Source organism: Nannospalax galili, unplaced genomic scaffold (genome assembly GCF_000622305.1).
Source record: "Nannospalax galili isolate Female #2095 unplaced genomic scaffold, S.galili_v1.0 scaffold530, whole genome shotgun sequence".
Taxonomy (NCBI): domain Eukaryota; kingdom Metazoa; phylum Chordata; class Mammalia; order Rodentia; family Spalacidae; genus Nannospalax; species Nannospalax galili.
Genome location: NW_008328331.1, coordinates 1,489,230 through 1,515,311, shown reverse-complemented (window position 1 = coordinate 1,515,311; position 26,082 = coordinate 1,489,230). Strand labels below are relative to the sequence as shown.

Sequence of the window (26,082 nt, the reverse complement as noted above, 5' to 3'; positions counted from 1 at the left end):
ACATAAAAATAAACAAAGGAGCTGGAGACATAGTTCAGTGGTTAAGAGCACTGGCTACTCTTGCAGAGGAGTGGGGTTCAATTCCCAGCACCCACCTGACAGCTAATAACCATACCTAATTCTAGTTCCAGGGCAATCTGGTGCCCTCTTCTGACCTCTAAGAGCATTGACAACACAGGTGCACTTATATACTTATTCATACATATAAAATATACAAAATATTTTTTAAAATAATAATAATAAATATGAACAAAGAAAATGGTATCAAAATAGTAAGTGGAGGACTAGTGAGATGGCTTGGTGAGTAAATGCACTTGCCACCAAGCTTGACAACCAGAATTCAAGCCCCAAAACCCAGGGTGGAGAGAACTGACTCCTATGAGTTGTCCTCTGACCTCCATGTGCACACTGTAGCAAGCATGTGCACGCACACACACATACACATACACACACACACACAAAAATAAATACATGTAATAAAAAAGAGTAAGTGAAAGAGTCAGATTCACAACAGTATGCAGAGCACGATCCTCTAAAAGTACTGAGATGTTATTTGGGGTAAGTAGCAAAGCACAGATAATTTACAATGGCTTATATTCATTTTACATTTTTACTTTCTAGATTTTCTACAAAGAAAATCAATTTCTTGATAGTAAAAAACAAGTCAACTATTTTAAAATTCAGCCAGCATGTGTGCTGGGACTGGCCACAGGCATATGGCTGCCTGGCTATGCATCATGGCCATGGACGCCAGCAGAACCCACTTCTAGGCATCTAGTCTAAGGAAATAACATACAGTGTGAACCAGGATTTAAGCACAAAGATGTTCAGCACATCATTATTTACTTTAAACTTGAAATCAACTTAAAATGTCCTCCCTCAAACTGCAGATGAAATATATTATTGCTAAGTCACAGAAAGATGTATGGAGCTACCACCAACTGCCTTCTAACTAATTTTTAAAGTCATGAGAAGAGTTGTACTCTGTTACTCCATAATCAGGATGAGAAGAAAACCTGACTAATGATTTGGGTAAAATAAGATTGGGGCTGGAGAGATGATGGCTCAATGGTTAAGAACACTGACTGCTCTTGCAGAGGACCCAGGTTCGAATCCCTGCACCCACATGTGGCTAACAACTGTCCATAACTGCAGTTCCAGGAGATCCAATGATCTCTTCTGACCCCCATGGGTAGTGCACAACATGGGTGCATGCACATGCCTACAGGCAATACATTCATACACATAAAAATAATTTTTTTAAATAAAAAATTGCATCGGGCATGGTGGCGTACACCTTTAATCCCAGCACTCGGGGGGCAGAGGCTGGTGGATCTCTGTGAGTTCAAGGCCAGCCTGGTCTCTACATAGTGAGTTACAGGTCAGCTGGACTACAGGAAGACCCTTTTCCAAAAAGAACAACAACAACAAAAAAAGCAATTGCTCAATGTTCAGAAAAGACATCAGATAATCCCCATTCTCAGGGCCAAGCTCCTCACATAGGCCATGAGGGGGTGGGGACAGCACAGGATAGGTTAGGTTGACTACAGAGACTTGTGGGTCCTAATTGTTTTTTTGTTTGGTTGTTTTGTTTTTGTTTATTTTGAGGCAGGGTCTCCCTGTTGCCTTAGCTGGCCTAGAATTTGCTCTGTAGACCAGGCCTGCCTCTGCCTCTGGAGTGCTGGGATTAAAGGCGTGCAAAGGTGTGCACTGCTCCGCTTTCTTTTTTATTGTTTTTATTTTATGTGTATGAGGGTATTGCCTTCATGTGTATAAGTACACTTAACCTCTGAGCCATCTCTCCAGCCCCTCACTCCACTTTCTTAATGTAGCAAAAGACTGAAAAGTAGTAGCTTCTTGAAGATGTAGCTAGTCTCCTGGGGATACTGCCTTCATGTGTGTAAGTATACCCATGTCTTGGAAAGCCTACAGAGGCCAAAAGAGGGCACTGGATCCCCTGGAACTAGAGTTACAGATGGTTGTTAGCTGCCATGTGGGTGCTGGGAATTGAACCTGGGTCCTCTAGAAGAACAGCGAGTGTTCTTAACCTCTGAGCCATCTCCCCAGGCCCCCACTCCACTTTCTTAATGTAGCAAAAGACTGAAAAGTAGCAGTTTCTTGAACATGTAGCTAGTCTCCTGGCTGAGTGCCCCTGAGCTGAGAGGAGTGGGGTGGGAATCAGCCAGGTCAGTGGGGCTAAAAGAAGTAGGGCAGCCACAGGAAGGGAGGTAGAGACGGAAAGAGATGGGAAAGACAGGACAGAAGAAAAAGTATGTGTGCTGCATAAGGCTGGGAGGTGAGGCTCAGGCTGCTTTCCTGTACTTGCCCCCAGGCCCCTACTCTCTACCCCCAAGCTTTCCTAGCCCAGGGGAACCTGGCAGGGGTGTTGAATCTGGACAAGACCAGAGTCTCCTGTCTTGGACTATCACTAGGAAGGAGTAAAAAGAGGCAGGTAGTCTGGGAAAGCATCTAGGGAAAATGGGAAGTTGGCTTGAGGAAGGTGACTAGACAAGAGGCAGGTAGCCTCCAGAACCTGGTTGACTGGAGAGAGCCCTAAAGATGACCTGACAAACCACAAAATACAATTCAACATGAAAAAAAACTGAAAACCTCATCCTTGTTACTTCTGTGACTTTTTATTAATTTGTTTGTGTGGAGCTCAGAGGACAATTTGCACAAGTCAGTTCTCTTTTATCATGTGGGTTCCAGGGATCAAACTCAGGTCATTAGGGATGGTCACAAGCACCCTAACCACTGAGCAATCTGGTCAGCCCTTCCCTGCCTTTTTTTTTTTGTTAGTGCTTCATTTTTATTTTGTGTGGCAGCCCGGGTTGAGAGTGTGCAGTGTGCCACAGTGCACAGGTGGTGGTCAGAGGTCAACTTGTGGGAGTTGGCATGCTTCTTCTACCATGTGGATCCTGGGCATCAAAATCAGGCTGTCAGGCTTGGTGGCAGGCATCCCAACCTGTTGAGAACATCTCGCAGGTCCCTTCTGTGACTTTTTACTGTCAATGCATGAATTCCAAGAAATTAGAAGCTTCAGATTCCCAAAACCAAATTACAAAGACCAGGCATGATGGGGCTGAGGAGATGGCTCAGCCAACACAGTGCAAATTTGAGTTTGATCCTCAGCATCCATGTTAAAAAAGCTGGGCAAGGCAGTGCAAGCCTATAATCCTAGCACTGGGCAAGTGAAGACACATTTTTTAGGTTTATCAGGAATACCACGACGATACTCTGATTACCCAGATGCCTATACAACATGAAATGTGATTTCACCGGATTGTACTTCCTATTTTACACACTAATCGGATCAATCCCTGGGACTCACTGGTTAGCCAGTCTAGCTGAAACAGTGAGTGCCAGGTTCACCAAGAGACCCTGTCTGGAAAAAAAAAAAAAAAAAAAGATGGTTGGAACAGCAAGATGGGTCAAATGGGAAAAGGCTCTTGTTGATTAAGCATGACCACCTGGGTTCAATCCAGATGTGGGCTGGAGAGATAGCTCAATGGTTAAGACTGATATTGTATACTGCTCTTGCAGAGGACCCAAGTTCAGTTCCCAGCATCCACATCAAGCAGCTCACAAATGCCTGTAACACCAGCTCCAAGGGGGCTTCTGAGGGCACCTGCACTCACAAATATGCACGCACACACATGCACACAGAGATAATTTTTTTTTATTATTTATTATTTTTATTTTATGTGTATGAGTGTATTGCCTGCATGTATGTGAGTGCACCCATGTGGTGCATTGCTGCGGAGGTCAGAAGAAGGCTTTGGATTCATTCCCCTGGAACTGGAGTTAAGGACGGTTCGTAGCCTCCATGTGGGTGCTGGGAATCGAACCCAGGTCCTCTGCAAGAGCAGTCAGTGCTCTTAACTGCTGAGCCATCTCTCCAGCCCAGATAATAATAATTTTTAAAGCCAGATGCAGTGGCTCACATCTGTAATCTTAGTAGCCTATAGGAGATAGGAGGCAGAGACAGGAGAATCAATTGGAAGCTGGAGATGAGGCAGGAGAGAACTGACTTCTTAAAGTTGTTCTCTGACTTACATACACACACACGTTGAAAGGCCTCCAAAGCTGGCTATTTCTAGAATCTCCTAAGTGGTCGAATGTACAGAATGCTATAGAACCATCTTTACCTACCTGTTTTTTTGGAAGTTCGAAGGTTGTCAAATTCAGAAAAGTCGTCTTTAACTGTACCATTGAAATTACTGAAGAGCTCAAAGGACCCTGAGGGGACACAGAAGCTGGTGACAAAGGGCATCTCTTTCCACTCCCCAGTGCTGCAGGCATTCAACCTGCCCAGGGATGAGGAGGGGATGAGAAGATCACCACAGGTTATAGGACCTTCTCCCAAGTAGCCTATATTGTACTGTAGAACTCGGGGCCAAAGAGGGCAGTCCAGGCACAGTCATTTGGTGGGCTAGGAAGGGAAAAGTTTAAAGTAGGGAGTCTGATCACCTGCCACTGCTTCTACCATCCCACTCCAAAGGTAAGGGATCAGCAATGTGGGCAAATATGAGCTGGGTCTGAACACTGGGTTAGACGCTGTGGGAAGTGACCTCAGGGAGTACCTGAAGTCATCCTGCTGCCCATGGAGGAGGCCAGAATCTGTGGTTGGGAGCCCACAGCAACACCTCTCTCAAGTGCCCCATCAGGAATGTGGGTACACAGAAGGGCTCCATCTGAGATGGGAGCAAATGGGAGCAAATGCAGTCAACAAAGCCAGCCTCTGCCACTATTTTAGGAGGGACAAGGAGCCAGGCTTCAGGGCCCAGGCTAAGTGACATGCTCACCTGAGGCAGAGCAAGGCTTGACAGCTCCCCAGGCATCTGCTGTTTTCCCAGCATCGGATGCAGGCTGCTGTGAGGCTGCCCAGGGGTCAGAACTCTTGGGCACAGACTGTGTGCTGGCTGTGGTTGGCACCCCCCATGGGTCTACAGAGGTGGCTGGCTTGGCACCTGCAGAAGGCAGAGTCAGAACTCAGAAGTAACTTCAGAAATTTTTGAACAAATGGGACAAGAGGAAAGGATGGTATGACATACCAGTCAATACCCTGCTGGGTGCTGTATCACACTAAGACTGGACAGAGCTAGAGCCAAGGGCCTACCAGGTCAGGATAACTGGGGGCAGTCCCTCCACTAAGTGAGGACACAGCTGAAAGACCCTGTAAATACTCCCCATCACACAAGGGGCTAACAGGGGTCCAAAACACTGTAGAACAAGTCTACTTCCCCCACCTCACCCCCACCAAATGCAGGCTCCCACTCAGACAAGATTAGTGGCCCATCCTACTCTGCCAGGTTCCCCAGCAGCACTCTCACCTGCCTTGGATGGGTTCTGCTCTCTGATGGGGGTGGGGGGTCAGATGAGTGACCCCAAAAAGCTGATAGCTGGATGCTTATCATACCAGTTTCAGCAGTAAAGCACTTCAAGGTCAATTTCATGGGTCACGACTGCCTTTAAAAGAAGGGGGACAGGGCTAGGGAGATGGGTCAGCAAGTAAAGGTGCTTGCCACTAAGTATGCAATCAATATGGTGGAGAACCAACTTTTTTTTCTTTTAATTGTGTATGTATGAGTATTTTGCCTACATGTATGTAAGTGCACTCATGTCAGGTAATATCCAGAGAGGCCAGAAGAATGGCACTGTATCTCCAGCAACTGGAGTTACAGACAACTATCAGCCTCCATGTCAATGTTGAGGATCGAAGCCTGGTCCTCTAGAAGAGCAGCCAATGCTCTTAATCACTGAGCTATCTATCTCTCCAGTTCCAAGAACCAACTTTTACTAGTTGCTCTCTGACCACCACAGGCTCACCTACGGCATGTGCACCCCCACCTAACACATATCCCAAATAAAATATAGGAAAAAAATCTTTTTTAAGAGGGGAATAAAGTACTTCTGTGCATCTGTTAAGTGTCAAGGCTGTGTATCTTCCAATTATTGTGTGAAAATATGAAACAAATCACCTATCTCCTTTCTTGTGGAAGACACGAAATGTTTAAACCAACTGCTATGTTTCCAGGGCCACCACAAAGGACCTCCTAATGACAACCCCATCCAAACTCTTGAGATGTACACTAGCCAGTCTCCTCCTTTACCTTTAGTTTATCATGACTTGAAACAATATACTAGTTAGCTATGCCTATTTTCAGAATTTATTATATTAATAGATTGTTCACACCATTTTTGTGCTTGTGCACACATGACAACTGTTGGCCAGATACCTCACTTTCAGCAAGTAATGCTAGAACCATTTCTAGGTTGGTTCTAACAGTCTATGACTCTCCAGCATGTCCTGTTGCCCTGAGAGTTCCCTCATAACTTTCTGGTTTATCTTACTTTTTTATTTATACCAAACACTGGTAGGTATGAAGATTATTTTACAATGGGTCTGACTTACATTTCCTTGCTCCTTAATTAACTTGTGCATCCTTCCATGGATTCATGAGGCATTCACAAGTCCCTCTTATAAGATATGAGTCTTTAAGCAGGGCGTGGTGGCACACACCTGTAATCCCAGAACTCGGGAGGCAGAGGCAGGTGGATCTCTGTGAGTTCCAGGCCAGCTGGGGCTACAGGGAGACCCTGTCTCAAAAAAGACAAAAAAAAAAAAAGAAGATTTTCATCCACCTTCCTTTACAGTTTAGAAAAACAATTTAATTTTGTGTACTATCCTTGTATCCAGTAATCTTGCCAAACTCTGTACTGTAATAATTAAATGTACTCAATGATAGTGGCACTCACCTTTAATCCCAGCACTCAGGAAGCAGAGGCTGATGGATCTCTGTGAGTTCCAGGCAGGCCAGCCTGGTCTACATAGTGAGTTCCAAGCTAGCCAGGGCCACATAATGAGACTGCCTTTAAAAAATAGAAAATTAAAAAAAAAAAAATCAGGCCAGGCTTGGTAGCGCACCCCTTTAATCCCAGCGCTTGGGAGGCAGAAACAGGCGGATCTCTGTGAGTTTGAGGCCAGCCTGGTCTATATAGTGAATTCCAGGCCAGCTGGGAGACTCTGTCTCAAAAAAGATTTTAAAAAAAAAGGGGGGGGGGGTTGGAAAGATGGCTCAGTGGTTAAGAACACTGGCAGTTCTTGCAGAAGTCCTGAGCTCAAATCCCGGCACCCACATGGCAGCAAACAACCACTCCTAACTCCAGTTTCAGGGGATCTGACATCCTCTCCTGTCCTCCTCAGGCACTGCATAACATAGGTGCACTTACATGCAGGCAATACACACATACACATAAAATATTTTTTTAATTATAAAAAAATCAAAAACAAAAAATACTCACTGAAAGTAATGATTCTAATAATTTTTTTTTTAAAAGTCTTTTTGAGACAGGGTCTCCCCTGTAGCCTAGCTGGCTTGGAACTCACTATGTAGACCAGGCTGGCCTTGAATTCAGAGCTCTGCCTACCTCTGCCTGGCTAGAATCACCAGTCACTGTCAGGACTGATCACCACTACTTTGTCTTGCACTTGATCTTACAACATTTCAACATGGTAGCAGTAAGTATAGCGTTACCTTACAGCTTTCCTTTTTTTTTTTCCTCAGGGTATGTGTGTGTACATGTACGTGTAGGTGTATATACACATGCATAAGGAGACCAGAGATGGGGTGAGCAGATGAGGAGGATACAAGGTATCTTCTTCAATTGCTCTTACCCAGGTTTTTTGAAACAGGGTCTTTCACTGGGCCTGGAACTCACTGAATGAGATAGGCTTGCTAAACAATGAGTCTCTGGGATTTGCTTGTCTTCACCCCATACCCTGCACTGGGATTACAGATACAAGACACAAGCCACCATGCCCAGACTTTTACATGAGTACTGAGGATCCAGAAAGTAACTGGCAAGCGGGCTGCCAAACTATCTCCCCAGCCCCAGGCTTTTCTCCATTTAGAATCCCCTTTTTCGGTTATTAGCATTTCCCATTATTCTAAGTTGGCCAAGAATTCTTCAGTGAAAGGCTGATGGATGTAAAATGTTTCTGCCTTTATGAAGATAACACATTTCTGTTTTAATCTTTAAAATATGGCACACTAACAAATTTTCTAATGACTTCGTTCTTAAAGAAGTTTTTCCATTAATATACTCTATATCTTATTAAAGTTTCCTGGCTTATATTTCTTTCCAATACATCAATATTCATAAGTGGTACTGGCCTGAAATAGTTGTATCCACACTGTACTCTTTGTCTAGCCTGGTGTTACAGTTACCCTAATCTCCGGAAATTAGTAGAAACAGTTCCTATTCTTCTGTTCTTTGAAGGAGTTTGGGCAAAAGTGGATCTGTTTCTGAATGCTATTAGAACTTGCCAATAAAACCCTCTGGGTGGATTTTGGAGGGAGGTGCAAGTACTTTTCCAATTTCTTCCATAGTAATTAGCCTATCTCTGCTTATATTTTCTTCCTTTGGGGAGGGGATGGCAAGACAAGGTCTCCTGTGGTTCTAGACTGGAACTCACTAGATCCTCCTACATACCAGAATTACAGATGTGAATCACCACACCCACCTAAGTTTTCTATTATTCTTTAGCATCTCCTCTGATTGATGTTTTAAAATGTTTCCAGTGGCTGGAGAGATGGCTCAGCGGTTAAGAACACTGGCTGTTCTTGCAGAGGACCCAGGTTCAATTTCCAGCACCCACATGGTAGTTAATAAGCATTCTTAACTTCAGTTCCAGGGGAATCTGATGCCCTCTTCTGACCTCTTCAAGCATTGCACAACACAGGTGCACTTACATGCATAGACATAAAATAATAATCAAAAAGTCTCTCCTTGTGTTAGCAGAATCTGCAGCAAAGCAAAAGTTGTTCATTCTTTTGTTTCGTTTTCTTTTTCTGTTTTTTTGCTTTTTGATACAGGGTCTCCCTGTAGCCCCAGCTGGCCTGGAACTCACTATGTAGACCAGGCTAGCCTTGAACTCAACAGAGATCTGCCTGACTCTGCCTCCCAGGTGCTGGTTTTAAAGGCTTGTGCCACCTTGTCCAGCTTAAAAGTTGTTCATTCTTAACTCAGCCTTTCCTTTCTAATTTTTAAAGAATTAGTGGGGCCTTAGAGCACAGTAATCTCAACTACTTGGGAAGCCAAGGCAGAAAGACTACAAGTTATAGGCCTGCCTGGGCTACAGAGTTAAATTCAAGACTAACTTGTGCAACTCAGCTGAGGACACTGCCTCAAAATAAAAAGTAAAAAGAGAACTGGGGATTCAGGCAGTGGTACAGTGATTGCCTATCTTGAATGAAGCCCTATGTCAATCCACCTCACACTCTTAAAGGGGGAGGGGAGGCACTGACTGAATCCTGCCAGCTAAGGCCTTTTTATGACTTTTTTTTTTAACTACTAACTTCTGTCTCTGTGGATTCTGTTACATGTTTATGTTCTATTTCATTACTTTCTCTTATGATTTCCCTCCTTTTCCTTTGTTGAAATGCAGTACCAATTCTATCCCCCATTAACTCTGTGACTTTCTCCATTACTAATGTGAACATTTAAAGCTATAATCTTTTTCTTACCACTGCTTAAATTGCCCCACAAACTCTTCTATGAAAATACTTATTATAGCCAGGCGTGGTGGCACATACCTTTAATCCTAGCACTAGGGAGGCGGAGGCAGGTGGATCTCTGTGAGTTCAAGGCCAGCCTGGTCTCAATAGCGAGTTACAGGCTAGCTGTGGCGACAGGGAGACCCTGTCTCAAAAAGCCAAAAAAAAAAAAAGAAAGAAAATACTTATTACCTGATTTCCATTATACTTTCTTTGACTTGGGAATACAGAAATATTTTTTAAAATTTCAAGTGTATGGGTATGGAGTTTTTTTCTATTCATTTTTGTCACTGTTTTGAAACAAGATCTCACTATATATCTCAGGCTGGCCTGGAACTTACTATATAAACCAGGCTGGCCTCAAACTCCCACTTCTGCCTCCTAAGTGCTGGGATTAAAGGCTTGAGCCACCACACCTGGCCTCTACTCATCTTTTTGCTAGTAATATTTAGCTTAAGTATTCTGTGATTCTCATTTTTTGAAATTTATTGAGGCTAATTTTTTGGGGGGGGGGTATGTGTTGTACATGCATATGTTCGTCTATCACACTGACGTGTGTGAAAGTGAGAGGACAACTTATGGCAGTCAGTCTCACCTTCCACCACATGGGTTCTGGGATCCAACTCAGGTTGTCAGGCTTAGTAGCAAGAGCCTTTACCCACTGAATCTTGGTGACCCATGTCTGTTTTGTTTTTGTTTTTCTCTAGACATATTTTTCTAAATAGCATGCATGTGACGGCAAAGAAGGCAACAGATCCTTCAGTCCTCTTCACTGCCTGTCACTTTCAAATGCTCCACCACATGAGTTTCCAAGTCCAAGGCCTGTCTGCCTAAGTGGCTTTCTCAGGGTCCCTGTGCTGTAGATGCACTAGCAATCAGTTCTCTTCATGTTCTGTCATGACAAGATGCAGCCCTTCACCTCCACTCTTGAAGCATGCTGTGTCAGTGAATACACAGATCTGGACTTTTGCTGATTTTGTAGATGCTTCAGATTTTCACATATCTTGTTTCTACCATTATCCTCTGAAAAAAGATGATTTTGCTAGGAATGATCGCCAAGGTAGACAATAGCTTCCCCGCAATCCACTGTCCTTGGCAGTGGTATTGCTCAGCTCCTTCCCTCTGCTCACAGAGGTTTCCTAGACAAGCTTTCCTTAGCATTCTTTAGCTTCCTGGTGCTGAGTCTGGGTAGGAACCCAGGAGGCTTCCTGGATCTGAACAGTCTTTCCAAAACACTCTTGGCCATTATCTCCTCCAACACAAACTCTTCTAGAACTCTAAACTGACGCAAGCTAGAGACATCCTCCCAATCTCCATGCCTGGTATGGCCATATTGATTCCCTATGTTCCTCAGGCACGCCAGAGAAATTTCAGGCCTGCTGCCTCAGGCCCAATGGTCTTCCTGCTGTATCCCTTAGCCAGTCTGAAGTTCTCCACTTCCCTTCTTTTAGATCACTTACCAAAGTCACTCATCTAATCAGGACTGAATTTCCCGGGGCGGGGGGAGACACCTCCATGACTCCAGTCCCAACTCTAGCCATGAGGGTACACTCAGCATGGCTATGACAACCAGGTTGAGCCAGGGCACAGAGAAGGGCAGCAAGGACCTGTCAATCTTGGAGGCCCAGAAACTGTTTTCTGAGAGGACTTTACTTCCTAGACCACCATCCCTCCTAGTGTCCCTCTTCTTAGTTTTACCCCACCACTCCTGTGAGTGTTATCACTACTCTGTTACCAAGATGATCCCACTGGGAGTTCTTCACCATGTGCCTTCATGTTTGTAAGACTATGAAAGGCCAAAGGGCTTCTTTTGAACCTACTAAGGTATCACAGTCACTATCCCCATGCCAAACTTCTGGCTTGACTGAGGACATGTGGCTAGTATAGTACAGTACAGGAGGGGTGAAGGCAAGGGCAGCCTTCTCCTCAGTTTTGTTGCAATGAGCAAGTGTCAGTCAGGTGACCTACCAGCAAGAAGCCCTCCACATGGACACCCTTCATGTCCTCACCGCCTACCAACTATTATTGGACTTTCAACTTCTACGGCTGCTGCTCCAGAGCCCATAAGCTCCAGATACTCCGGAAACACCTCTCTCTGAGAAGTACCTCTGACCTTTCACCCCAGGTCTTCTAGTATCTCCTGCAGAATCACTGCCCTCTAGGACTACTTTGTGTCAGGAAAGAGGCCCTGGCTTTAGATGAACTCACTCTTCAGGTCACCAGGAATGGTTCTCGGTCCTGACTGAAGAGAGTGACATGGTAGACATGGTTCATCAGGGAGAGAGCTGGGCTGTATGCCAGAAGAGCTGTGGTGTGATGACAGAGGAAACCCAGGACCCGGTGCCAACTGGGAGCCCTAGGGACATCAGCATGCCTTCCTGTCCTCCTGTACTAGCACCTCATAGACTCACATGAGGAAAGTTGCTGCAAGGCCCACCACCCCTCTCAGATGGCTGTGCCTGTGGGCAACAGGCTGGGAGGTCTCACTGCCCCTGAAGCCCTGACCATGCTGGGCATCAGCTCATTTCAGATGGCTCACTGATATCTTTCCTTCCTCCTTGCAGCCATCAAGGGACACAGTCCCATTCTACCTCCATTCCCCTTTCTCTAGTAAAGAGACTCCATTGCTCTGTGGGAGTTTTCCCCTCTCTGACACAAGCATTTAGCAGCTCCTGTGAGATAAATAGGGAGCAAGTATGCATGTGAGCCAGAGCTCCTGGTGTATTCAGAGCCCCAACTAATCTCTCTCACACAAGAACCACAGGCCCAGCTCAGGTACAAAGCCCAAGCTTCCTCTGCAGTCTGCCCTAATAATCTGCTCAGCATTCCCCAGGCCAAGTCTGAGGAAGGTCCCTGGCTCTAAGAAAAAGAGAGACAAGCCATTGTACCAGCCTACAGACCCTAGGAAGCAAAGAGCTAAAGCACAGGCAAGAGGAGGTCCGGGGAATAGGTAACCACACCTCTCTGAGAGGAACATTCAAGTCATGTACAAACAGGAATTTTCCAGGCAGACAAGACACAATGCAAAGATTAGGCATTTGTGGGACGCAGGCTGCCCAAGTCTCACAATACAAGTCCTGAAGCTTTCCTTGGCTGCCCTGCCAGTGTGGCAGTTCAAGTTTTGCACAGGTTATAGGTATGCAAAAGTAGGGTTCATTTTTCCATCTGGATATATTCTTGAACAATGATATTCTAAACAGTTTCTCCCAAACTGATAGGCTTATAAGAGTTAAAACAAAGTGTTTAGCTTTCCTGGCAGAACTCTTTCCATCATGAAATCCAGCACACACAGCTGCACTGACCCACAGACTACAGTGCTTTCCTGAACCTGCAGCATGCAGAACCAGCAGGGACAAAGTAGTCAAAACAGAATTCTGGGCAGGGAATGAAATGTGTGCTCAGTTCACACCCAGTGACACTGGGGTCCTAGGTATATCTGAGACGAGCTGCTGGGCTGAATTTAGATGTCAAATGAACAGCACATTGTAGACACAAGAAGACAGTCCCGTGGTCAGGACAGCTTGCTTCAAATGCTGTATGAAGACAGCCTACTCCCGGGGCAAAACAGCAGGGCCCAGCTGCCCTCAAAGATGCTGGGAGCTCTACAGATACACAGTGAGCAGTAGGGCTACTGCAAGGCCCCTCTGTGGCCTCAGGGCCTGGACTCAGTAAGTCCAGCCATGCCACATAGCCAAATAAATAAATGCCTGTTTAAAACTCAAGTGAGTGAGAAAGGAAGATGGAACCAAGTTCAGAAAGCCAGCAGCTTCCGTCTTCTCAGTGGGGCCATTCACAGGAGCCCAGTGGATAGATGAATATTCATGTGCACAGCCGGCAGTCACAGCCATACAGGGGTCACTAAGAAACCATAGCACACCTGCTGCTGCCAGGCGGAAGTTAGGTTCAGTCCTGGCCTTGGCTCCAGGGGTGGGTGGTTAGACAGTGCTGGGGACAAAGCCAGCTAAGGCCTTCTGAATTGCAGGCTGTGAGGCCTCTTCAGACCAGGTGGCAGCTTTGTGTGTCTGGAACAGAGGAGGAAGTGCCCCGCTGACCTGGCAGGCTCCAATTTCCCTTCTCTGGGCTCTTAGCATTTCCTCCCAAGGCCACTTGGCTCAGCAGTCCCTAAGGCTGCTCGGAAAGAACTGGTAATGACAGGCTCACTACAAATGATGGCTTTCAGAAAAGCATTTCCTTCATGTAGAGGGCAGCTCAGTGCTATGGGAAGAGGTTTTAATAATTATAGAGTGCCCTGGGACAGAGAATTAGTCCTGAAAACCCATACTTGGGTTTTAACAGAGGCTAAGTAGTAGATCCTACACAAAAGCCAGCTCTGGAGCCAGCTCAAACACACAAGAGGCAAAGCACCTGCTCATGGGGTCAGGGAGTTGGCACAAGGTCACTCCTCCACAGGAATTCTTACAAGATCACAGTGATTTCAGCATCCTTTTTCCCCCCAAAACCGCTTCCTTACATACAGGGCTGCTGAGCAAATAGTGCCCAACCACACTAAAGTAGAGTTTCCAATGGTTCCTGGACATATTCATGGCATAATACAAGCTGGAAAATCTGTGTGCATACCTGTGTGTGTATAATTACACATACAATGTGACTCAACTATGTAAAAAAGTAATGCCAGGGGAAAAAGGAAGGAGATAGCTAATATTTTACCAACAGCTATGCCTCAATGCTGAAATAGGAGGCATTTTCAAGGACTTGCCTGGCCACAGAACTTTCAGTAATCCAGGATGTGCTACAAGCACTGAGCTGGTTCCTCCCTAACTAGCTCTGGGACCCTGGTGGGATGAACAGCCTCTCTGGGCTTTGGTGGTTTGAGTATTCCTCCAATCATTAGTAAAAATGCCAAACACGTCAGAACCAAGGAAGCCCCGAATGGGTAAGTGGGCAAAGGAGAGCCACAGGGGCCAGCCAGAAGCCATTCAGACTTTTCTCTGTTGAAACTGTGTTCACAATGGCCAGGAACTAGACATAACGCAGACACCCAACAGAAGCAGAATGTATGAATCAAGTGCCACATTCACACAATGGGGTGAGGGGTACTCAATTTCTAGCTAGAAGAGGACTGAAGGGCTGCCACACTGCAATACAGACAAACCTCTATCCAATGAAGGCCACAGAGATATGACTGTATTCACACGGCATGTCCAGAACAACCAAGTCTATGGGGAAAAACGGCAAAACAGTAGGTTCTTTCTGGGGTGATGGAAATGTTCTGGAGTTAACTGGTAGCAATAGTTACACAACATCTATGTGCTTTTAAAATAAAGAACACAGAATATTCCAATTTAAGATTGTCAGAATGATGAATTTTATCTCAAGCTAGAGAACAGACCCTGGACACAACCCAACAGGATGCTTAGTGACTATCCCCAGCAGACTTGTATCCCACTTCAGGCATCCTGGCCTACAGGTATGACAACTCCAGTTCCTGAAGATGGCTCTGTCCCTAACTGGATCTCAAGAATGAGTACAAAACACAGTCCTGTCCTCCAGCCAACAGAAGAGCTAGGCATAAGTTGGTAATATAAAAACAAACTGCTCTGTTGATTCCCTTGACCATGTACAACTCACCCCTGACATACCAGTCAGAGAGATGAAGAGGTAAGCATGGAAGCTAAGGCTCCCTTCTATCAACCAGTTCTGCCTGTCCCAGAACTCCCTGGATAACCTGACACCTATTCTTCTCCTCTACCTGCCTACGCCTATGTCACAACACACAGATCCCTGAGCCTGGACCCAGTCCTCCTGCCCTGCCTCTATGCCTCTTGACACACCCCATTCTGCAGGTCATTGGGCCTCTTGGTGCCCACCCACCACCAAGATGGTCTCATCTCACCCTTGGGCCTGACAGACCCTTGCCAAAACCTGGCCCATACAACAGCACTGCTACCAGGTGTCCCCACCTCACCTACCCTGACCAGCCAGGGCAGGAACTTGTGCATCCCAGGGTCCTCCTCGCTGGACAGAGCTGACACCTGCTACGCTTTTAAGAAACATTCAGGGAACTGAGGTAAATACAAAAGAGAGTTTGGGAAACAAGGACAACAAAAGACACAAGCAAGATACCACAAAATATACATGTCACAGACATGTCCAACAAGGTTCAGAGCAACAGACCAGAAGCACAAAGTCTACAAGGCCAAGACCCCTATCAGCAATTAAAGAAACTTATGTGCCAAGAATGTCACCCAGAGCAAAATAATTTCTGCCATGTTCATGTTTCAAATCATTGACTAGAAATTCTCTTATATTTGCTAGTAAGCAAAACTAAGACGTTTTCATTTAACCAATTAAACAGATTTACTATTGCTTTAAATAACTGCAAACATGTCCTCTTTTAATTAGTAGGAGTGGTGGCACACTGCATTTCCAGCTTACTGTTTAAGTTTTACTTAGAGCTTTCTCACTGTGTATTATGGCTACTTGGGCTAGGTGCAATTCTGAGAACTGAAATGTGTTCCACACTAGGGTATAAGTCACTTCTGATGCATAGATGAGGCAGTAAGGAAGTCAGCTTTCCTTCTCCAAGCAGAAAGCCAATCAAACAGAAGGAGAACTGGAGCACTGTGCCTCTGTCCCAAATCAGGTTAAGTTCCTGCTGGGCATCACTGCCTCTGTCCAGACTACCCCCACCTCAACAAGGAACCCTACCAACTGAGAGAAAGCATAACACCCCCCACTGCCACCCCAATAGGGAAGCCTTGAAAGCCAACAAGCTCTTTACCAAATGATGGCCAGGGGTCTGAAACGTTCTCGCGAGCTGTTGTTCCACTCCAAGGGTTGGTCAGGTTAGCAGAGGCCCCAGGACCCCAGGGCTCTGTTTTCTTGGCAGCAGGGCCAGAGCTGGGGAGGGCATCCATTAAATCCAGCAGGGTAGTCTGCTGTGGGTGGGAGCCCGGCTGTTAAGACAAACAGAATGAACAGTTTAATTTGGTTAGAGTCACAGCAAATATCCACACACTAACCACTAATACTACAGCACAGGCCTTACTACAGCACAGGCCTTTGGGAGAGGTCCTGAAGGATTTGGAAATTGAGCTGCTCCAACCCCAGGGCTCTACTAACGCTCCTGCTTCCCAGAGCAGCCAAGACTACATGCTACTTACTGTTTTCTACACACCTTGGCTTTAAGAGCCTTCAGGGCTCTCAAACTCTCTTAGGATAATACCAGCCTTGGTCTAAACTGTGACCTGCCCCCATCATCCCTCTTTACCAGCCTTGCTTCCCTAGCTTCTGGCCAGCCTCTATCAAGGGCCCTCACTCTCTCCCTCCTGGGGGTTGCCCACCCTCCTTGTTCCCATGACAACCACATTTGGCCTCAGGGCCCTGTGGTGTCCTAACAGGGGAAACCACTAGCATTCCCTGGGCCAAGGGCAGTCTCTTGACTGGATGGTGATAAGCTGGTCAGGAGCAAAGCCATGTCCTGGTCACCTGTGTCAGAGCCCTATAGAGTAGGATGGTGAGGATAATGAAAACCACAATGGGGGTGGAGAGGGTAGGGGAGTTGTCCCTTGGCCAAAACAGTCTCTGAGGACTGCTGTATAATTTACTGAAATGGCCTCTGTAGGCACAGGAGGCAGGCGCTGCTGCTACCCTCTCTTTACAGGTAGCACCCAGTATCTTCTCTTCGTTCGGTTCATGTGTTTTCTATTGTGTTCTCACTGGTGTTCATCACAAGCATGGGTTATGTGTTGATTACGGGAGTACTTGTAACAATCACCCCAGAACACCTTCAAACATTCACCCTGTAGCAAATTTTTACCTCTTTCTTTTTTGGAAATTTAACCGTATCTCTCCGGCTTTCTTCCAGGGCCATCTGTAATCTGAGGTCATCACCCCGCCTGAGGCGTTCTTCCTGGAGTGGGACAATGGAACTTGAGGCTGAGGGCGATGGTTGACAGCAACACAGCAGGGCACAAAGCCATGCTGACCAGCAACAGGAAAGGCCCCCCAACCATGTAGCATTTCAAGGGAAGATTTAATTCAGAGTATGCTCACAGAAGCTACCCCCTTCAGAGGCTGTCTGAGGTCCTAACAGCAAGACTGGGGCTCAGGCACCTCTAAATTGGGAAAAAAAAAAAAAAACTTTATCTAAAATATTTTTTCTTAAAATAAAAATGTTGCTATGCTTCTTTTCATTTACAGAAGCAGTTTCCTTATGAAACATAAATAATGACAAACAGGAAGGAATTAGAAAGAGGATGAAAATCACACATCATTCCAATTCCCAAAGTAGATGCTCCCTGAAAATGGCTGTGCAATTCTATGATTTCTAGCAGAAACAATTCATTATATTTATTTAAGGCAAAGTCACTATGTACAAAAGACAGAACTGCCATAGCTTTTATGTGATCAAAACATATCCTTTTGTTTTACTTATTATAAATATCAGCTAAAAGGGCTGAAGTCATCCACCTATCCCAGGGATTTGCAGTGAGCCCTCCTGAGCATCTTGCTCCGGATGAGCCATGTGATTCCATGTGAGCCTAGTTAATACAATGGGCACAGAGGCATGACCAAAGCCATCATTACTGTTATAAACATATCAGTCACACAAGACAAACCTCTATGATCACATTAACAATCCTAACCTTCTCTCTCAACAAGGGCTGTACCTTGTGCCACTGGCTCTACAACTCTAATGATTGCAAGCAAAGGGATGCTATGCTGTCTAAGGATGCCTGAATTGTCCCTTTCTCTCTTCCTTCAATTTAAAGTAATGCATGCTTATTAAAGAAAAACAAGAACCAGCATATGTGGGAACAAAACACATACAGGCTCAATATTAGAGCACTTGTCTAGAGAGGATCTGGATTCCATCCTGTACACATATAACAACAACAACAAAAAAAAACCCCACTGCTCCTACCATACCTACACATGTACCCTAATTTCCTAGATCACTGCCTTCTCCCACACATCTGCCATAGGACATACTACCTTGGCAGGAGCCAGGTTCACCCCACCTACATCCTCTGTGCCTGTCCGGCTCACTGCTCTATATGCTGGCACCTCATGGATACCTCAGGCACACAGCTCCCTTGGGAGCTCCCTTAGGAGTCTCTGGATGCTATGTCTGCACAAGCACTTCCAAGAGAACTTGGGGTTAGCTTCTTCCCTGGACAGTGACCTCCCTGAAAACCTTTCCTAGATACAGCTCTTCCTTGGTCCCCTCCAGGACTAGGAGCAAAGGATGGGAACATTGCGGCCACAAAAAGTGAACTCAGCAAGCATCTTTTTATTTTATTTTATTTTATGTGTATGGGTGTTATGCCTGCATGTATGTAAGTGTACCCATGATGTGCAATGCCTGAGGAGGACAGAGAGGCTATTGGATCCCCTGGAACTGGAGTTACGGACAGTTGTTAGCTGTCATGTGGGTGCTGGGAATCGAACCCAGGTCTTCTGCAAGGACAGTCAGTGTTCTTAACCGCTGAGTCATCTCTCCAGCCCCCCAGCAAGTATCTTAAAGATAGGCCTATGAGTGTTATCCTCCCTGGGAGAGCCACACCCCTCCCCCAGGAGTCCCTCAGTGCAGACCCACCAGGACACTGACCTGTTCTGCCACTTCTCTGCTCATGGCAAGTGCCAGCTGCAGTTGCAGCTCTTCCTCTCCACTCGTCTGTGGCCGGGCTGCCCCAAATAAAGGGTATGTGGGGGGGGGTGGGGGGGGGGGGGGGGGAGGCCAAGTTACTACATGCAAAGACAAGCTGTCCTCAGATCCAGCAGCAAGCTGGCACTCCATTACCACCTCAAATCCACATAACCTAGCAGAGCCCAGTGATACAGGCAAAGGATGGGCCTGGGCCATAGGTATTTCAGGGTTAAAATCAAGTGATGGAGCTGCAGAAATAGCTCAGTAATTAAGAGCACTGGCTATGCTTCCAGAGGACCTGGGTTCAGTTCCTAGCACCCACATGGTAGCTAATGACTCTCCATAACTCCAGTTCCAGGAAATTCAACACCCTTTTCTAGCCTCTGTGGGCACTGTGCAACAACAGGTACACTTACATACATTCAGGCAAAACACACATAAAGAATAATAATAGATTTTTAAAATTTTAATCAAGTGACAGTCAAACATGGCTGTGTTAAGCACTAACTAGAGGTCTGGCCTCAGGAGAACCAAATCTCAGACTTTGTAACAGATGTCTGCTCCAGAGAGATGGATGAAATCAGAGACCCAAGGTAGGGTTCTGGAAGAGCTAGACCAAAGAGTCCAGTGCAGGGCATGAGGGGCAAAGGGCTCTAATTAAAACACTAACATGTAGGAATCATACCTGGGACAACAAAGCCCACCTGTTTCTGTGGAACACGAGTGCTTCTGTAACACTGCACACAGGTATATTTTTGCTTAAGTAATTTAACTAGCTCAACACTAACAAGTAGCTCCTGGAAAGACAGTTTTTACTGAAGAGATGAAATATGAAGTACTGGCTGAGGAACAAAACTCCAAAGAGGGAGTCTACATCCAAACTAGCCCAGGCACGGCCTCCCCAGGGAAATGCTGTTGGCTCAAAGAGCCTTGGCAGTTTATAGGTCAGGAAATTTAGATGCCCTTGAAGTAGATGTACAATTTGGAGAGAATACCCTGAGTGTGATCACTTCTGCCCACTCCTGGCTTCCATAAACTCTGCAGAGCCAGGCCTACTCACTGATGGAACCACCGCCTCAGATGGTTCCTGGCTCCAGCCTCATGTACAGTCCAGCTCACCCTCTTCCCCTGCTCATCAGCTAAGAGCACAGCCTCCTACACAGGGACCCTCAGTACAGCCTCTCCTCAGGCTGATACTCTCCCCTCCTTTACTATACTGACCCCTGGCTGGCAAACACTTATTCAGCGAACAGCTGCATTCATGAATGGATGGGTGGATGAACAGACATACAGACAAATCAATTTCATGGCTCCAGTTAATTGCTTTAAATGTTCAAATCTGTATTCATTAGCTTCCTTCTTTCATGCATTCTACCAAAGATAACTACCAGGACTGTTCACACAAAAGTTGCTTCTGCATCTCCAATCTAAATTGCTTCCTAGGATCTGTCTCCTTGATAGGAAAAAGTCAGGAAAAAATCTTGACCAAGATGGTTTCTAGGTGGCCAAGCAAGCCTAGGTCAGTGGTCAGTGGTCAGTGAATGAACAGAAGAGGCCTAAATGTAGCTAGGACCACAGAGGTGAATGGTCCATAGAAGGACCAGGAGAGACAGCCAGGGTACTAAGATGCTGCTAGCAGATGTGGGGAGAGACTAGAAGCCCCTCTCTGCTGGGATACAGCTATGCAGAAATATCATTTTGTGTGAATTTGTTTTTTGTTGTTGTTGTTGTTTGTCTTTTTGAGACAAGGTCTCCCTGTAGCCCCAGCTGGCCTGGCACTTACTATATAGACCAAACTGGCCCTGAACTCACAGAGATCTGCCTGCTTCTACCTTCTGAGTGCTGGGATTAAAGGCATGCACCACCACGCCTGGGTTGTGTGAAATTTTTTAAGCACACAAAACATCCAGCAATAAGATTTAACTTGAAATCTTTCAAGGTATCTGGGGGGGTTGGGGGAGCAGCAGCAACCAATTTCATCAAGTCTTCTCTGTCATGAGTAGGTCAAAATAAACAAATAAAAGCTGCAGTTATTACAAACACAAAGAATCTTTGGATACCAGGTCTAACCCCATCCTAGAGCATTACCCAAATTATATTTCCCAAGGACTTCTTTACAAATACAGGTGAATGGTAATGAAATGTCCTCAAATCCATCTTCATAATTAGATTTAATAATACACTGAAAAAAGAAAAGTACATATTTTGGCTCATTTTGTTCCCAATCTCATCAACGTCAACCAGAACACTCAGATCTCAGCTTATGCTCAAGCACAAAATATGTCACCAACCCAAACTAGAGGGGATAAGGCAATGAGCCAGCCCTGAGGGCAGGCTTGGAGGACTCATGCACACTGAGCAGTGACTCCTCTGTGCAAACCACTAACATTGGAGCTTATTCATGGAAGAGTTTTGGGCTTGGTTCAAAAAGTCCCTGCTTAGATCAGATACAGCACCTGACATCCTGTTTACAACCAAAAGGGAATCCAGAGGGAATAAAGGAGAATATCCCACCCCCAGCACAGGGCTCAGAATTGAATCCTATCCTGTAAGGAAGGCAGCTCATTGGCCAGAGGGCCACAGGGCAGATTCACAAGGCCAGGGACAAATGTCTGGTGTTCCCGGCAGACCTGCTACAGCAGAGAGGCCTCCTAGGTCTTGCTGGCTGTTGGACACACTATGAAGCCAGACAGGCTTCAAATGCAAATCAGACCTGCTCTTGTCTACCACCACCAAGACAGCAAGAATGATGCAAAGCCAGCACTGTGGTGCGGAAATGCCTCACCACATCAATGTGGAACTTCAAGGCAAAGGGTATTCCCCTGCACACTGTGGTTTTTATAAACGGATACACAGCTCTCAGTTCCACGGGTGGCAGAATTCAGTCACCACCCGAACTGTCGGCTGAGCTGTGCACAGAGGACCTTGGCTTACTTAAAGGGAAGATTCCAGCAAACACTCTGGCCTCAGTGATGGCATCTCAGTCCCACAAAGGGACTTTTATGCCCAGACACATGACAGGGAACACAGATGCCCTTGTGAGATGGGCCTGAATGGCGCCTTCTGACCACCTAACCTGGCTCTACTGAGTATCTGAAAGCTCATAACTAACAGAGACCCAAGGAAAAGCAAGTGCCTGGAGGATGGCCCTCAGTGCACTGCTGCCTCCTCTCCCAGCCACCCTCTGGGAGGTTAGCTTCAGCTCACCATTTACATAGCACCAAATGCCATCTCCTGTCTGTCCCTTTGTGTTACTGCCCAGATGGAAGAGTTCTGCATCTTCATTCACTGTGACCAGAAACTGTTAACCATGGGTAGGCTGTTGTCTATCCCTTCCAGTCTGCTACCCGCCATTTCCCTCATGTCAGTCCCTGGGGCTAAGGAGATTGCTCAGTGGGTAAGAGTGCTTGCTGAGCAAGTACAAGCACTTGAACTCAAATCCCTAGCGTCCATGCAAAAAGCTGGGCATAGCTTCCAACTCCTGTAACCCCAGCACTGTAAGGGGGTAAAAACAAGAGGATCAAACAGGAGATCAATCCCTGGGGCTTGCTGGCTGCCAGCACCACTCCTGATTCAGTGAGAGTCCCTGTCTCAAGAGATTAATGTGGAGAGTCACAGAGCAGGGCACTTCCTTTCTGGTCCCTGCATGTACCCACACCCACAAATACATGTGCACATACACTAAACACATGTAACAAAAAAAAAGGAAGCAATGGGAAGGACTGCTTTCAGTTGAACTAGGTAAAGTAAGAAAAAATAAGTTTAAATCACAAGAGTACAAAGAAAGCAGTAACTATAAACACGTGAGACAAAGCCAAAGAGTCTAGAATGAGGAGTACAGGGAAGCCAAACCACACAGGGCAGCTGCAGCCACCCCTGCCAACGCAGCAGCCCCAGTGGTAGGATGGCTACCAAACAGATGACATCACACTACACAGGACTGTGCCAGCTAAATGCTGACATTAGTGGATGTGTGATGCCAAGATCACACAAGTTCAGGTAAGGGTCGGGTTGAGCACAGCAAGAGGCAAAGACACCCAGGCCAGAGATACCTGCTAGACAACCAGTCAGGTTTCCTGGACTCATCAGGGTAAGGAAAGGGATGTGTGCTAAGAATAAGAAGATCAAGCAACATGTGTCTTGAGTGCTCTTGCTTTGGGCAGCCCAGGGGCAAAACACTTTCAGGACATGTGAAACCTTAATTTGTCCTATAGGAAAATACTGGCAATTCTTGATTTGGGGGCATGCCAGTGGCTTTGTAACTCCAGGAAGCCATGCAGCCTCAAGTTGAGGGGTAAAACTTGACAGTACCCATGACTTAGTTTTGTTTTGTTAGTTTATTGAGTATACTACAAATGGACAGTGGGTGGGTAGTAACTAGAGTACAACCTGCAGCCCCTGACTTGTTTGTAATACTCTAGTATAAAAGCCAGCCAGGCCACTCCTCTAGCCCTGTCAGGACAGCACTCCCCAGAGGAAGCAGCTGTTCACATGTTCTTGTGATTCTACCAGAAGAGCTTTTTACTGTGTGTTTCATGATCTGTGTATAGGTATGTGGATGTGCTTCCTTTCTTAAGACTCTCAGAGAAGGGGCTGGCCAGGGGCAAGATAAGAACTCAAAGCCAAGTCATGAGACCTAAATCCCACACCTGCTTCCCAATGTCCTGTAGCTTCAGCCTCTCAACATCACTCACGAACACACTGCCAGCCTCCTCTAGGCCTGAGGAAAGTCCTAGGTTATAGTAAGGAGACCAGAAACAAAAAAACAAAGTAGGAGAGAGTGGCAGGGCCAAGGCCAGGGCCTTGCTGATGGAAGGAGAAACAGGGAGACTTGAAGGCCTGCAAGGGGAAAGGGATCTTTGGATCACTCCAGGGCACATGAGGAAATTGCTGGGGGCTGGGGCCTTCAGAGGGGCTTTGGGAGGGTCTAAGCAGAGAGAGACAGCATTCAACAGGTCCTGAGGTAGGTAGTTTGTTTTGAGACAGGGTCTTATGCTGTAGCCCAGGCTGGCCTCGAAGTCATAGCAATCCTCCTTCCTCAGCTTCCCAATGCTGGGATCCTAAGCATGCACCGCTATGTACTGTATGGCCAGACTTGGTACTTATTGAACTATCTTCTGATTGTGGGTGGTAGACAAAACTGGGTCTCGACCCAAACTATGGGTCCAGTACCTCAGAACATGACTTTATTCATAAACAGTGTGGTTACTCATGTGGTTGCTTATAATGAACATATAGAATAGGCCCTATATCCAGTGGTGGAGAAAGAAGACCCTATACATTGCACATGCAGGTCTCTGGCAGAAGCCAAGGTGGGGTGTTGGACTATGAGATGCCAGAAAGGTTAGCACTCAAGCTTAGAAGCAAGAACTTCAAGAAACATACAATGTATCTCTTTCAAAAGCTTAATTATACTTTTAAAATGAAAGTTAAATGCCTATAGCACTTTCTTTGACTCATATGGGCTGACTATTCCTAACTCAATATTCTGAAATTGAAAATATTCCAAAATCTGAAACAAGAAAAAAGAAATTCATTTTTAAAATTTTTTTGCTTTACTTTTATTTTATGTGTAATATGTATTGCATGCATGTATACAAGTGCACCAATGTCATGCAATGCCCACAGAGAATAGAAGGCAAAGGATCCCTTGGAACTGGAGTTATAGACCATTGTTAGCCGCCATGTGGGTGCTAGGAATCAAACCTGGGTCCTCTGCAAGAGCAGCCAGTGCTCTTAACCACTAAGCCACCTCTGAGCCCCAATCTGAAACTTTTGAATGCTGACATGATGCTGTTAGTGAAAATTTCCCCACCTGATTGACCTGTGACAGACCAGTTGAAACACAGGCACACTAAAAATAATGTACACAATTACCTTCAGGCTAAGAATGTAAGGGCTATGTGAAACATAATGAGTTTCTGTTTATATTTGGGTTCCATTCTCACAATATCTCATTATGGGCATGGTGCTGCACATCTATAATCTCAGCAACTGGGAGGCTGTAGCAGGATAGAAGGTTTGGAGGTCACCCTGCACCACATGTAAAGTCCTGTCTCAGGAAAGAGGAAGGGAGAGAGAAAAAGGGAGGGAGGAAAAAGTGAAGGGGAGGAAGGGAAGGGAAGGATGGGGGAAGGGGAAGGGGAAGGGGAAGGGGAAGGGGGAGGGGAAGGGAAGAAGGATCTTCTGTAATTCCAGGATTCAGAAGGTGGAGGCAGATGGCTCAGAAGTTCAAGGTCATTCTCAGCTACACACTGAGTTACAGGCCAGCCTGGGATAGAGGTGATCCTGTCTCAACAGATGTCTATAATTCTAGCACCCAGTAGGATAGTCACAAGTTTGAGGACAATCTGGTCTACATAGCAAAGTGTAAGTGTGTATAGCGTACAGCGAGAGAGTCCATCGCAAAGTTTTTTTTCTAGCCTGGTCTACATATCAAGTTCCAGGCCAGGTGGGGCTACAGGTAGACCCTATTTTTTTATTTTTTTTTGGGGGGGGGATTCTTTTTTGAGACAGGGTCTCCCTGTAGCCACAACTGACCTGGATTCCCTATGGAGAGCAGGCTGGCCTTGAACTCACAGAGATCCGCCTGCCTCTGCTGGGATTAAAGGTGTGGGCGCACCACCACGCCCAGCAGACCCTTTTTTTTGGGGGGGGGGTCTTTTTGAAGCAGGGTCTCCCTGTAGCCCCAGCTGTCCTGGAACTCACTATGTAGACCAGGCTGGCCTTGAACTGAGAGATCCACCTGCCTCTGCCTCCCAAGTGCTGGGACTACAGGCGTGTGCCACCATGCCCGGCTATTTTTTAAAAAATTCTGCACAGAGAAGATCACCAGTGTCACATTATGTCACTAAGCACCTGGAAGGGAGCATTCTAATACCTTGCTGTGTGCCAGAACATGAAGGGCAT

General features: G+C 46.1%; 1 protein-coding gene across 1 annotated transcript in view; it reads right to left on the bottom strand.

Moving 5' to 3' along the window:
• Positions 1-26,082, bottom strand: part of Epn2 (epsin 2) — an 80,330-nt gene that overhangs the window by 4,882 nt on the left and 49,366 nt on the right. The window contains exons 4-10 of the mRNA XM_008826410.3: positions 19,990-20,015; positions 19,544-19,556; positions 19,135-19,211; positions 17,341-17,433; positions 16,303-16,477; positions 4,806-4,970; positions 4,153-4,239 (exon numbers count right to left, since the gene is read on the bottom strand). Coding sequence (XP_008824632.1) covers positions 4,153-4,239; positions 4,806-4,970; positions 16,303-16,477; positions 17,341-17,433; positions 19,135-19,211; positions 19,544-19,556; positions 19,990-20,015 — 636 coding nt within the window. The remainder of the gene's footprint in view (positions 1-4,152; positions 4,240-4,805; positions 4,971-16,302; positions 16,478-17,340; positions 17,434-19,134; positions 19,212-19,543; positions 19,557-19,989; positions 20,016-26,082) is intronic.